This window comes from Rhopalosiphum maidis, chromosome 1 (genome assembly GCF_003676215.2).
Source record: "Rhopalosiphum maidis isolate BTI-1 chromosome 1, ASM367621v3, whole genome shotgun sequence".
Taxonomy (NCBI): domain Eukaryota; kingdom Metazoa; phylum Arthropoda; class Insecta; order Hemiptera; family Aphididae; genus Rhopalosiphum; species Rhopalosiphum maidis.
Genome location: NC_040877.1, coordinates 3,981,632 through 3,997,592, shown reverse-complemented (window position 1 = coordinate 3,997,592; position 15,961 = coordinate 3,981,632). Strand labels below are relative to the sequence as shown.

Here is a 15,961-nt window from a genome sequence, read left to right as displayed (position 1 = left end):
TATAAATATTATTATTCATCACTACTGTTATTGTACGTACATCTCGAAGAAAATATTAGAAAATCAAAACGTGACGATTGGCTTTTATATTATGTACACACTGGCTGATAAATTTAAAATGGAATACTATAAGTTTTGTGTAATTTTTAAATGGTCAAAACACGCAATTTTAAAAATAGAATACTATTTACTTTAATTTTATCATAGCTTGACTTTTAGTAACTTTTTAATATTATTCTTAAGCTTGCATCGAGGAAAGAATATTTTTTCATGGAAATTTTAAGATATTTTATAAATTTCTAATTTATTTCAAACTATGATTTTTAATTTATGTGCACAGAGATAGTAAGTTGTAGGAATTTAAGATATTGGGTTTTTCTATTAAATGTGAATATTAAAAGAACCACCAAGGTAACAATAAAAATACTATCCGAAGCAATCACTGAACTGCTATCGTTATAGAATAAATATGTAACGGATTTATTTCATATTGATTCTCGGACATATCAGGAAATGGAAAAGCAGATAAATAAGCACTATGAAGCAACCTTATCAAAATCACATTATTTTCTAAACATCTTTTCATATGCAGAAGTAAATATAACAAAATAAATACATATATTATGTATAACCACTGGAATAGTCACAATAATATGTACTAAACTCAACACGATAAAAAAAAATATAAACCTGTGACGAAATCCCAAACTAAGATGAAATAAGAAATTGTAATTTATCGATTTAAAATAAGTCGCATTCACTTAACACACAGTTAGTTATTCGATAACTAAAAAAGAATATTAAATTTGTGATATATGTGGTATCCTTTTGATAATAAGCTACTTATTTATTAAATTTCAAGTATTCGGTCGTAGGACATTTTGTAACGGTGACATAAAAATATGAAGAGCGCAGACAGTTTGTACTATTTAAAATAGTACATTTTACAAAATTATAAATAAAAATTTAAATAGGCGGTTGCAGGAAGTAACAAATTATATATTTTGGTTGTAGATTTCAAACAAAAATGAAGTTTTTATTATTATATAAATTATACGAGTATTATATGTAGTTATTATAATATGTTGAATCAAAATAAGTAATTAGGAAAAGTTTATCATGAGAAAACATTCAATACATATAACTATTTCAACAGATATTTTTTCAGCTGTTAAAATGCTAAAGATGTTATCATTTATATTCTTTTGCAATTTGATATTTTCTTTAAACATTTTAGATAATTATAGATATTGTATTTATTCCTAAAATATACCCTAATACGAATGAAAAAAACAGTACTGAAATTGTATTTTGTGGTATAAATATTGTATGAGTTATTTTTGTCATCAAACTAATGCCAATTATTATCGCAATTTTGATTTTAAGTTTCGAGTAATGTAATAAAGCAAAATAATACACATTAAATAAATGTAATCATATTTATTTTAATCTTTTTAAACATAATATTACCCATTTATTTTCACCGTACACAATGCCCACGGTATACAAATCAAACAATAGACAGTTCAAAGTGTTGTACGTTTAACTCGAACAAATCTGTCAGGCTTTGGGACTCAACCATGAAGATAATCTTAAAAACCTAATTTAATTTCTTAAAAAAATCTGAATTATATAATTTAATACGAAAACACTGTACATTTCTAAATAAACTATTATATTATAGTAATGATTAAGTTTTCAATTTATTTATGATCAATAATAAAAAACAGAATAATATCCATTACATTTACCTAAACCTAATAAAAATCGGTCAATACGTATCATATTATTATTATCGCGGAGCGGTAGGAGAGAAATATTACGAACGAGCAAATAGCTATCATCCCAACCTGAATCATACCACCGTGATCGCCTTGAAATCGTGACGGGTGCATAAAAGTTTTATAATATCTGCACGGTCGTAGTGTTCCGGTCAAGTGGAACCCTTCCGGTGTGTACACAGCGCCCGCGGTAATCACAACGGTAGACAATGCACAAGAGCGCGCGCTAGCTGTCCGAGTCGTTGAATAAAATATGATCAACGCCGCCAGGAACTCGTATATTATAGCATAATATTATTTTATATCATATTATTGTTATTATTATTATTAACATTATCATTATGCGCACGTTATTGTACGGAGAGATTCGCTGTGTACCGTAAACTTATTGTACAGGTTTTTGTTTTATTTTTGATTTTTAAATTCCAGATAGCTGAATTACTAGGAGCTAGGTAGATTCCACATTTAGTTTTAAGCACTATTTTATCAAAAAGGTTAGATGTTAATTATCAAAATTAATTATTCATCATAATAATATATGACCATACTATATTGTGTATTAGCTATGCATTTTCAGATTTCATGTACGAAACTTACCTTTAACAGTTGATGTAGATAATATTATAAAATTCAATTTAACTTTCGAATAATTTTAATAAAAAACCCATAGGTATATAATAATATAATGTGTTCAATTAATTTATTATTATAATTATTTAAAAAATAAAATGCAACCGTTGGAATATCCATTACGGAAGGATTTTCAATACAAAATTGTTACAACAAAGTTACTTCTTTGGACTAATCTGTTGGACAGCATTATCGTGATATAATATAATATTACACTCTCTTTACTTCAATATGTGCATGTTTACTGTATTTCCTACATCCGTCTCATAAAAAAAAAATACTTCTAATTTTATTATAAGACAATATTATAACCATTAAGTGTACGTACATTACTTTGACAAACGATATATTAGACAGTAGACCGTTTTCGTTTAGGTACGTAATATATTATATTAAAATAATCAACATACTATACATATAAATATATAGGTACACAAAATTACTATATATATATATATATATATATATTATACATACTCACAAAAGTCCATCTTTTCCTTAGAACTCGTTATTTTCCACAGACATAACAATAAAATTATTAGTACCCGTGTGCGTGTATCCCATCACAATTAGTTGAAAATTTCTTTTCGGTTCATTTCGTATTTTGTTATTTTATTTTTTGTTTTGTTTGGTGGATAATACAATTCACCGAAAAGAAACTTTGACCAGCACGCCCGCATTTCGTTACTCAAAAGAAAAATGAACTTTTTTTATGATTTGTAATTTTCGCCGGACAAAAATAATTGAAAACTCTCAACGAACGCGAAAAGGCTCCTCCCCTTCCCACTGAAATTTCATCGCAAAAACAATAAACAGTGATAAAACTATGCTATGTGTAGGTATATAATATGTATTATAACAGAATAAACAGTAATAATGTATTAAACATTTTCCGCGACGACAGAACTATGTGAGCACTGTGTAATATCTTACGCCATTATTGTGTAAAGTAATCTATAGGTAGATAACGCGTTGCATTAGGACACTGATGCCTTTTGTTCGCAAGTTATGGTCACAAATAAAGGAAAACATGCAGCTATTATATTATGTATTGTATTTTTAGGCTTTTAGGTCACGGCATAATCATTTAATTTTTTCAACGTCTACCCGATTTTTTATCGAATTACACAACCATCACAAAAGTACACTTATAACGATTGTTGAAATATATATTTTTAAGATATCAATTCGTTTTTAGAGTAAATTTACACGTAATTATAATATAGCTTATATAAATATTTAGGTATATTGATTCGCATTATTATTATATAAACGTGTACCATACACCTAATAATACTCAATGGTTAAGGTAAATAACCATATAAGCAAACTTATAATATATAAGTAAAAGTACCTACCATAATATAATGTTTTATTGTCATAACAAAATAATAAAATAATAATAAATGTAAAATAATATTTCTTGAAAAGTGGTTTATAAAAATACCAAATTCATGGAATATTAAATTAAGTACTTATTGCACTTGAAACATTTTTACAAACTATTAATTTCAATAGATTAATATTAGGTAATTACTTAACTTTTAAAATTATCATAATTTTCATAATATCAACATAATCCAATTATAAGATCTTTATCTTTATTAAAAGTTCACAACGTTAAATAACTCAAAAACTATTCCTTCGGATTTCAATTTTGATTTCAGGGCTTGTATTTTAAAAATAAATTAAATTTTAATGTTATTAGAAAAATTAACATTTTTACAAAATACGTTAAATATTATAAAATATCTTAACGTTATCTAAGTATTGTTTTTACTATAAAATATTATATAATTAGAATTGTAAGGATATTAAAAAAAAAAAAATACATCTGACATGTAATAACTAGTTAAACATACAAAGGATGATAAAATGTTGATATGCAAAAAAATTAATAAAATGTATTCTCCAATTAATATTTAAATGTCCATGGTCTTAAAATATTGATATTTTAAATTATTGGAACAATTTAAATAAAATCGATCAAATTCTAATATTTCTTATTATAAAACGTACATTGTTATTATAGTTGTTGTAAATGATTTGTTATGTTATAGCTTACTGTTTATGATACAATATATTTATATTCATTTATTTATTCTTTTTTTTTTTTTTTTTTAATCAATATTATTGATTATTTTAATTATTATTCAATATATATCAACTTAATTTTGGAAAATTAAATACTAATAAATAATCAACTTTTACGACTACTATTATTTATTATTTAAATAATCGTTAATTTTTTACCAAAGTCCCAGCAATTCTTAAAACCATGTACAATTTAAATTGTTCTCTTGTGCAGCAGTGAACGCATAACTACACACACCTATTTATACAAATCCTTTTGTCCTGATCAAAACACAAGTGTATTATTCTTATTCTTGTCATTTTTAATTTGGCCAGCTTCGTGTCGAAGTATTGCCTCCTTATTTAGTAATCTGAGTGCTCTATATCGAACTTCGTATTCAGTGTACGCATCCAATACGTACTTGATTTCGTTTCGGTATCCACTGATATCGTTCAATGTGTTTAACATTGTTTCCACATCATCTTTCAATGACCGTAGCCCTGTGTCCAGATCGACGCTCTCCGATTCGGTGTAATACGAACCACTTAGACGATGTTTTGCTATCTCGTAATAGTTTTTTAAGTCGATTACATTTGTTCTCAGAAACGAACAGAGCTTTCTGAGTTTCTCCTTGCCCCCGCGATCCACGTTTCCGCGATCGATCGTCACGTCGTCCGAGGGTTCTGCTATAGGTACGTATTTTCATACGTGATTCGGTTGTTAACATTTTCAATCATTGTGTAAAATGAAGTAAATTTGAAATTATCTACATCTTAGTGTAAGTACTAGGTACTAAATAAACTAATTCAATATTTATTTTATTTTATATTTTCATATAAGTAACTATTTAAATAATTTAATATGATATGCACTTAAAATTAATAAATAAATATAAAAAATAAAAATGTTAAGAACGCCGAAAATGACAAAAATGGAGTTGAGATATAAATAATATTGAGTAAGTATCAATTGTAAATATATTGTTATTAATAATTTTGAACTCATTATAGTAACTATTTTTCTTTTAATTTTAATATAATTTTAAAAAAGATACCTGAAAAAAAGTCATACATAAAACAATGAATTATGAGTTTTTTTCCAAAATTTAATTTGAATTAATCAGGTAATTATGTATTGTTAATTAGATAAGCACCTATATTAGAAATAAAGGTTAAAAACATAAATTTATTATATTATAATGTATTAGTATATAATTATAAAAATGTTTCAAATATTTAAAAAAGTCAAACAAAACCAAAATATATAAAATATAAGTGGTATTATTTTAGTAACAGTGATTTAGATTGTTGGGCATTTTTTTCAAATTATCAATAGTTAATTCATATAAATATAAAATGCTCGGCATTTTATTCATTTTGCAGGAGAATTATTGGATACTTCTAAAATCGATGTCCTCATCGTAGTAATATTAAGTATAGTATTTACGCCAATAATAAATTATTTTTAGTTTTAAATATTTAATAAAAAAAAAATAATAATATTTCTTATTACACAGTCTGTTAAAATTACTAAAACAATAAGTAAATGTGATGAAAGAAAGAAAATAGAAATATATGTTTCACTAAATAGAGAGGCTTCCCAGCAGAAGACTTTGATACATCAATAATATGGTGGTATAATTATTATTTAAAAATAATATTAATTAACAATAAATGTAAAAAATGTAAAAAACTTTTTGTTGTCATCCGGGTATCGAACCACGAATGTATAATTTCTCGTTGATCAAAACCGATTAAGTTGACAAAAAATAGATTAAATATTCATTATATTTTTAAGAAACGTACTGAAAATATATGTATGTGAAAAAGAGGTATGTGTTTCTAATTTAACTCTCCAGCGGCACTTGCCCCTTCTTACTGCAGTTAGCTTCAGAGGGTTTAGCTTTCGGAGAGCTTATTTAGTCAACACATATCGACCACGCCACTACGGCCACAAGTGATTGAGCTAATTGTGTAGGTATTTAAATATTATTTTGATTGTTCACTTGGTAACGGATTAAAATATAAGCGACTATTTATATTATTATTGTAATATACTATTGATCTTTTTGTGATATCAAACAGCTTAAGCTAATTACAAAACGGAAAATTAAAATTTACTATAATCAGCTTTTTAACCTTTGACTTCGAGGTACGATTCATTTTTATAATACACATTAAAGGTATTCTCATTAGTATTTAAATATGTTACCTAGTGATAGCATATTCATATGTGTGAATTGAATAATAATAAATCAAGCGAAAAAATTGACTAGATAGCTTGGAAACCGACGAAAACACAACATAAACATAGCATAGGTACATAACGGAGAATGCTTAAAACCATTATTTCCGTACTCGACCGAATTCCTTATATTCTTAAAACCACTTACGTTTTATATTTTTTTCTTGTGCAGTGATACAAGTAAACGGACAACTATTACGCACCCATTTGCAAATTTCGTCGCACAGCACGAAATTAAATTTATCATCGTTCGTACCATTTCCCGTTTTTTTTGCTTGGTATCGAAGTTTGGCACTCTTGTTTAACGACAAAAGTCTCACATACCGATCTTCATTTCCAGTGTACATTTTCAACACGTGTTTTATTTCATGACTGTTCCCGCTGACGTCTTTTAATATGTCCATCATTCTCTGAACGTCTTCTTCTAATGACCGCAATTCTGGTTCCACTTCGGCACGTTCCGATTCAGTATAATATCCACCGCTCATACGACACCTTTTCTTGTAAACAGTTTTCAGATCGATCACGTTCTTTCTTAATAATGAACAGAGCTTCATGAGTTTTTTCATGGCTTTTAGGTCTACGCTATAGTGATCGACGTCTGCGAGCAAATGAGTTGGATTGCAGTTTAACTCGAAATCAGTAGGTACGTTCCCACCAAAAACCTCAGATAACTTCTCCAAGTGCTCTTGAAACAACACGCGCCGATTTATTACTGTTTGATGCTGATTCGGCGATATTTCCCAATGATTCATCTTCGAGGCAATATCATTTGTGCACATTTTCGTCTTAGGTTCTTTCACCTATTATATATGCTAGTAATATATTATACGTTGTGTAATGAGTTAACAAAATTTACTACGACAAAAATAAAATACCTGCTGATTAAGTACTACTACCTAGGACTTAATTAGATAATTCTGAACTATAATGTCTCAAAAAAAATGTGACTTTAAGCTACAACCAGAATCTAAAATATCAAACTGAATAATGTAATTATTCTAAAATTATTTTTTTTTTTTTTAACTTCTTAGCAACTAATGTATCGTTTTAAACAATATCATCCAGATACCATTTGGGTAAATTAATTATGTATTATTACTCATTATATAGTTAAAAAATATGTTATCTAAGTATAATAAATATTCATGTAAGAAATTTCGTGTTAAAGTCATAAAACCTTTATAAAATATTTTCAAGGATTGAAAAAATTAAGATAAATATTTAGATAAAAATTATAACATCGAAAACGGATTTATAACTTCATATAAAAACTTTCATAATATGATTTTCATTTATTTAAATTAATATAAAAACCTAGTTTGTGTTCCAAAATAGTATTCGTATTGTTTTTATCATGATTATTATTACTATAAGGATCTGAGCTACCCATGTAGAATCAAAATTACAGTATAATCTTTTTAATTTATTCGCATTTTCTACCATTTTTATCCATTATGCTAACATTTCGCATTAAAATTTACCATCTCAAACATTAATTTTAATATAACATAAAACATTACTATACATCCGTTCAGCTATCCAACCAGATTCACGGCGCAGTATTAATTAAACATGGTGTCGAAGTCTCCGTAAAATATAATGTTTATTAAAAATTGATCATCGAATTCGAAAACCAATCTTAAAACTCTATTACGCTGACCTATTTAAACGTCACGTTAATCGTATTCTGCAATAATGTCACATAGTCTTGCATATTTTCTAGCAACACGGTGACCGGTAAATTTTTCTGAAACTCACACATAAAAGATAAATTGACCACGGCACTGAGTTTATCTTCCTGTTAGATGGCACATACTAAGATGAATAGTAATTGTACCAAGTCCAATGTCCATTCACCAAAACTTGTCATTTTTTCGTCCCCATAATATAGACTTATTGTTGTAGGTCGTTCGAGATGGAACCGCGATCGTTTGTCATTCTCAACGTTACAATATATTAATGTAATGCACGCATAAAAACTCACCATGTATACAGATCAGAACTATATCCAATGTACACGCATTTTATGTAAGCTTAACGCGTGCGTGTTGACGGTAGTAAAATAAAAAATAAATAAAAAAATGCGTTTGAACTTCATCGTAATAACATAATATACTGGAATTATAACTCCGTGATAAATTCGTTATTGTTGTGTACGCACTGAGCTCGCATATATTTCAACGAATTGATGTACGAGTATGAGTGTTTTATATTATAAAACAGGGGGATTCATCGAGTGTGTTCCCTCATTTTTTTCATTTAAAACAAAATTAATTAAATTTTGATTTATGCAATTTTTAAATAGACTTACTTATTTGTAAAAAAAACTTTCAACCCGCTTTTTTAAGTGTAAATTATTTAGTTGATAATTATTTTGAAAATTTAAATGTACTAACGTATATTAACATGTTTATACTAAGGATAAAAGTGCTTAAATATATATTTTTTTAAATATAAATTATGTGATATATTAATAGTGTACATTATAGTTGTATAATTTTTACAAGTATAAGTATTCATCGATTTATATTAACATTTTTAATTTACTATAGCTATTTATTCCAATAACACCATTAACATAGATGTTTTTATTAGATACATATAGTTAATTAACTCAAAATAAATACTCCTCATTCGAATTACCTATTTTATTAACATGTTAAGAAACTTTATCTGATAAAGAATTTACAGTAGAAAAGGAAGGTGTTATTTGAAAAACAAAAGTTTCTATATATTCAAGATTTTCGTTGAATAGTAAGTATAATATACATAATTACAAAAATCAGATTTTGTGTAACCGCATTATTTAAAAAAGAAAAGGCACGTGTATACTTAGTGAATCGTTATTTTATATTTTTTATAATACTTGAAATAAATTGTTATAAATTAATAGGTACATTATAGAAATTTATCATACCTAAAAGATCAAGTGTTTTTAATTCAACAGAAGACGTCGAAATATATTTTTGGTACAATAATTAGCATCGGCATATAAAATAAAATGCCAATAATACCGAGTAAGTGAACTTCGTTGATTTAACAATGGACATGTCACTGATTCGGATAGGCTGGATGTCAAAATGTTATTGGATCTGTCCAAATATAGTTTGGTTGTAATATGATTCAATATATTCCATTTTGACGAATATATTAAAATAAAATACCATTAGAAAAATTTGAGTGACGGTTTTTAAATTTATAATATTGTTATTTCATTGAAAAATGATTTTTATAAAACATATCGATTTTCATTTCACAATTTTTATACCAAGATTGTAGGGCGATGTTTAATTAAATATGCAATTGAAATTGTACAACGAGTTCTAATATATTGGAAATGTCAGAACATTGTAAGTTATTATCATATTGATACCTAAAATGTACATAGGTGAAGACTCAATTATTAGGGTATTCCAATATTTTGAACTCCTTCGCTGTACCATATCAATGTATTTACTTTACCATAATCATAAATTAAATAATATATTTCATTAATTTATGATCATCATTGTCTTTTGTAACTTTTAATAATTAATAAATATATTATGTGAACTATATGTTTTAATGGTATTTCGACGGGGCAATAACAAACCAGTAACTACATATTAAAATAGTATAGTATAGTCATCCAATAAAAATCGATTTTCATACGATTAGTTATTCATTATTTAATAATTCATTACAAAATAACGGCTCTTCTCACTCAATACCACACGCACATCTTGGATTAAGATCTATAAATACATTTCAACATGGCTATAAGATTCTATATTTTAAGTAAAAACAGAAAATGTCAAACGATGTGCCGATATAATATAATAAATATGTGGGGTGGTATACAATACGATATTGTGTGATTCAAAGGCGTTGAACAGTTCAGACAATACTGAATAACCGGAAAAAGCGGACATTAGATCGTTCCTAAGGACAAACCTCAACGCATTTCTAACTGCAGGTCACGGACAGCCCTTGTTCCTTTTGCACCCAAATTTATAGTACTTATGTGCTCCCAAATTTGCACTGCATTGTAAAATGTGAATTTTGATTTTATATAGCAAGGTACTTAATTAACACGGTAATATAATATAGTTAATAATTTATTGTAATAATAATATTAATATATTATGTTTGATAAAGTTTGTCAGCTTTTGAAAATACGTTTTCATAGACCTACCTACCAAATGTTGGCACCCAAATTAAAGTTTATTGTTATTCTAATTAATTCGTATTGAATATTTAAAATTACAATATAGATAGTTGTAAAGTGATAAAATTTTATGCAATTAGATAAAAGAAAAAAGAAATTTAACAAAGAAGAACAAACAATGTTTGTTATAAAAATAACATGGTCACGCACTTAGGACACAGTGCTTTTTTGTTCGTCGTTATATGGATCGTTGGTGCATAATAATGAGATTCGGTAATAAAAAAAAGTTTTCAACTAAGATAACAATATTTGTTATAAATATATGCTTGCATAAAGGTCCTGCACAGAGCGATCATCCCTCCAGCGTGTTCCTCCTTAAATACATTACCCGTGTATAATACGTATACCTAGAATTTTTTTATGCACATTGTAACCATATTTCATTATGCTTAAGCCATATATGTATAATATTTTTATTTTCGACAATATATATACTTAAAAATTTAGAGAAAATTATTTTTTAATATTTTCATAAGGCATTTAAGGATTTTGGCGATCAACTAACTGTTATATTACTTTTTTATGTACTGGTACTTTACAAAATTATGTATACACTACATAATATACATCTGCAGTCAATTTTAAACAATTATCGTAAAAATACGTCCTAGCGGCTAGTACGAGAAATCCGCGTGAATATGCATAAAGAATTTTTTTGATGTGCGTCAAATTTTCAAAGTTACCATAAAAGATGGTATTTGAAAGCAACTATAGTCCGTGGAAGAATTAAAAACAAAAACAGTGGATCTACTTGACGCATTATTGACGTTTGAAAACTTGAATCTTCTGCTTTTAAAAAAATATAAGACACGTATGCTGAAAGAAATTTGTGGATAAGTGCAGAGATCTTAAAGAAGGATGATATTTTAATTAAATTGTGAAATTATTAAGGATGCATTAACTCTACAAAAATCATATTTTAAGTAGCCACATCTCGTATAATGGGAATTTTTAACGATATAACACGCGTTGTCTCATATCAATATCCAGGTTGTGACAATATTGATCGTCGACATTTTCGTTATCCAAAAATTATTATTTATAAATTTCAACTATATAGTTTCAATATAACTATTATAAAACTGTAATAAATATTGTAAAGAATTTTTCTTCGCCTCATGTTTAACATAATTTATTTTAACATAGATTAAAATGAGTCTAAATGCTCTATGAACGAGACAAAAAGTGTTTTATTCGAAGTTATTTTGTACAAAGGGATAATATGATGCTCAAAAACTGAGAGTAAGTGGTTACCCTATTTACGTTTTTTTACGATAAAAACTACATTGGTATATACATTATTGGTAATAATTGTATAAATTATGTTAATAATTGCAAATAATGAAATAACAAAAAACAATTTATTGATTTTATATATTATTAGCGACAATATAAATATAATACAACTTTGAAAAACGTAACATTACAATAAAAAAAAAACCATTTCTTTGAATATGACCTCTAAAAATTGAATTTGGTAATGTTACTTTATTATTATTCTTCAAAGTATGTTCGTAATGTTGCAATAAGAATCGAGTGGTTCATTTGGGTTAAGGGAAGTAAATATAAATGTTAGTTTGTACATGTGCTTTGAAATACTAGATACAAATAATCCAAATGAAATTATTACTGGGAAATCGTGGGTAAGCAATATTTACACACTAACCATTTTTAAACGAAATGAAGATTTTATGACGTACATTTGGACAAGAAAACCATTGATAATGTTAAAGGGGCTATAAACGTTATGGATACTTTGAGAGTTAACTGATTTCGAAGCCCAAGTATAGAAAACTAAATAGCTATTTGAACATGAAATCTGTATACGCTTAGGGGTTCAATTTAAAAATGAAAGTGTATGTGAAAACTAAAATAGAATTTAATTAGTTTTTTTTTAGAACCATTATTGAAATAAAAATAAAAATTACAGTAATCTATTGTGATCGATAATTGAACGTTTTGTAAGTAGTGTGTATACAAATTTATGTTATTAAATGTTTCACATTCACATTTTCCATGAAGAATACATTTATACACACATCATCAAACTTAAGATTAGGTATTGTAAATTTATATTTATTTACGAATATCAAATTTTACAAAAATTTAATATATTTAAAATTATTTTTAGCTGTATTTAGTTAAATTTATGATTTTTATTATTTATTACAATATCTTATATATAATATCATTTTTTTCAAATTTAATCATGTTGGTAACTATTTTTATACTCTCAGGCCCATTCACGGGTTGTGCTAAAATATTCTTAATACCATCGTAATGTCCAAATGGAGAAAGGCGCTTATTTTTTATTTCATGATTTAACACTTAATTTAATATTTTAGGCTATAAATTATCCTGAAATTATTTTTCTTATTTGTTTCAAGATCCAAAACATTTTACCCAATTTTCTCCAGTAAAAATGATAGCTTTAACTAAACTAAGCTAATCTTTAAACGATCACATGCAATGAATTTGTTTTGGATTATTTTTAGCTGTACTTAACTTTTTTTATATGTTAATTATTAATATGCACCTATTGTATGACAAAACTTGTTAGCACATGGATTCGTTTCTATTGGAATGTGACCATCACTGTCCGTAAATTTGAATAAATGATTAAATAATATAACAGGTGCAGTAATTAGTAAAAGCCAAAAGGTATGAGATAGTCATCACCCTTACCGGTGGTGATGCTGCCGATGAGGGTGAACGGCACGCAGACGACGATGACCAGCAGATCGGCAACGGCTAGGTTGACGATGAATATGTTGGTGGGCGATGACTGCATCCTCACGTTCTTGTACACCACCAGCACCACAGACATGTTGCCCACGAAGCCCACGACAAACACGGCCGTGTACGCGATGCAAAACAGCACCGTCACCTCGGGCGAGTACCTCATCCGGTACTTTTGCCATGGCCAATTGTCCAGCGCACCATACTCCCACAGCCCGCTGCCGCTCTGGTTAGCGTCCCTGCTGATATTATTAAATTACGGACATTACAAGTGCGTACAACAATAATAATAATAATAATAATATCGTACAGTTTTCCAGTCGAGTGACCCGACGATGATTATTATTATTATTTTTTAATAGTAATTATTAAATATATTTCATAATTTATTTTTATTCCTGAATAAGGTTGTTAGACAACAAAATAATAATTATTATTATATACTCATGAATTTTAAGTCATAGGGTATCGTGGAAGCTGTAGCATTTATTTTTTCAACTATTATTTACACATTTTGAACGTAATTTTTATTGATAAATACTATTCAATAACTTTAATAATGTACTTTATAGTATAATTTAGTATAAATTTATTATGAGCGCACTTGGAACATTATGACCATTATTACCGAAGTGATAATAAAACGTGTTCAAATATTGTGGTATTGTAATAAAACAGAATAATAATAATAATAATTGACAAAAATTATTTTAATGCCATAGAAGTCATGACCATCAATGAGTTAATATTACAGATTTTATAAATCCGTGGTTAATACTTTTGATATTAACTATGACACGCAATATATATTGATATCATAAACAATGTTTATGTTAAAAAAAATTCAATGTCCATGTTTTTGTGAAAAATTCCACATAAAGTATTTTAAATTTCAAACCCTAGAATATTTATTACAATCAAGTATTAGTGTCTAAAAGTAGTTACTACATTAAATGTATAACTAAAAATTTAATGTAAACCTGCTCTCTTATTGAGTCTAATCGAATCTTACTGGACTTTATTAAAAAGTATTATTGGATAACTTCGATTGAACAAAATCTTATCTAGTGTGAATTATGTTGTCGTTCACAATTAAAAAATATATATATGTGCTCATCAAATAAATCAGGTGTCTTCTAAAGAAGACGTTCCACAGTTATTTATACGTTTTTAATATAAAGTATACATGTATATAGCTTGGGAAAAGTATGTACAGATAGATGGCAAAGCAAACAATATAAAAACTAAAGAAAAAACCGGCGCAGCTGTTATATTTATTTTCTTATTTACTTTAACTCGATATTTTAACTAAGCCAACTTAAAACTTAAAAGTATTTTTTTTTTCATTAGTTGAGTCAATAAAAAAAAAAAAAAAAAAAATACGTCAATACTTTATAAATACGAAACAATATGAGAGTACATATCATAATAGACTGATTATTTAAGATGTCCGGGACTAAAAAAAAAAATAAATAAAACGAACATTTTGAAAAGAAAATGATTGAAAACTACGGTGTCAATATAAAAATACAATACATTTGAGTTAGGTGAGATCATGAACAATAGTCCACCCGTAAATAGTAGTCTCTGAAAATATAATAACCCTGACCTACATCATATTTTTATACAAATTCATGTTTAGATAAGATATAATATTATAAGTAAAGTCTGGGTTTGTAAGCTCAAAGAATACTTGAAATTGTATATATTTATGCATCGAATAGGTACATTGAAAGGTACTCCTATATAATATTATATTCTTTTAAAATTTTAAATAAATAGGCAAAAATAATATGATTTTATAAAAAAATATTGCATAGCTACCGTTTCTTTAATATACAATAAAAACATTAATTTTCGGTTAAAATCTAAAATGGTAAATTACATTTTTAATCATAAATATCGACATGATATTAACATGCAATTTAAAAATATATGCATTGTATATGTAATACATAGTTCAAAACCAGCCATACTTTTTAAAATTTACGTCTTTCAAAAAACGTATAACTACATATATAGCTATATACTATAATACATAGATTTATGAATCATAAATTGCTACATAAAATTGTTTATTTATTTGTTTTTGAAGATTTCATTAATATACATAAAAAATATTAAAGCATATAAAAAAATAAACAACTCATCAATAAACTGTAATTAAATATGCAATTCATTAAATATTCTATTATTCCTAAAATATTACATTTTTAATTTTTACTATCATTTTGTTTCTATAAGTTAATCTATATAAATATATATATATATATATTATATTAT

General features: G+C 26.7%; 1 protein-coding gene across 1 annotated transcript in view; it reads right to left on the bottom strand.

The window, feature by feature from the left end:
* LOC113549662 (neuropeptide SIFamide receptor-like) overlaps positions 1-15,961 on the bottom strand; it is a 47,556-nt gene that overhangs the window by 19,916 nt on the left and 11,679 nt on the right. Inside the window, exon 2 of the mRNA XM_026951062.1 lies at positions 13,625-13,920. Coding sequence (XP_026806863.1) covers positions 13,625-13,920 — 296 coding nt within the window. The remainder of the gene's footprint in view (positions 1-13,624; positions 13,921-15,961) is intronic.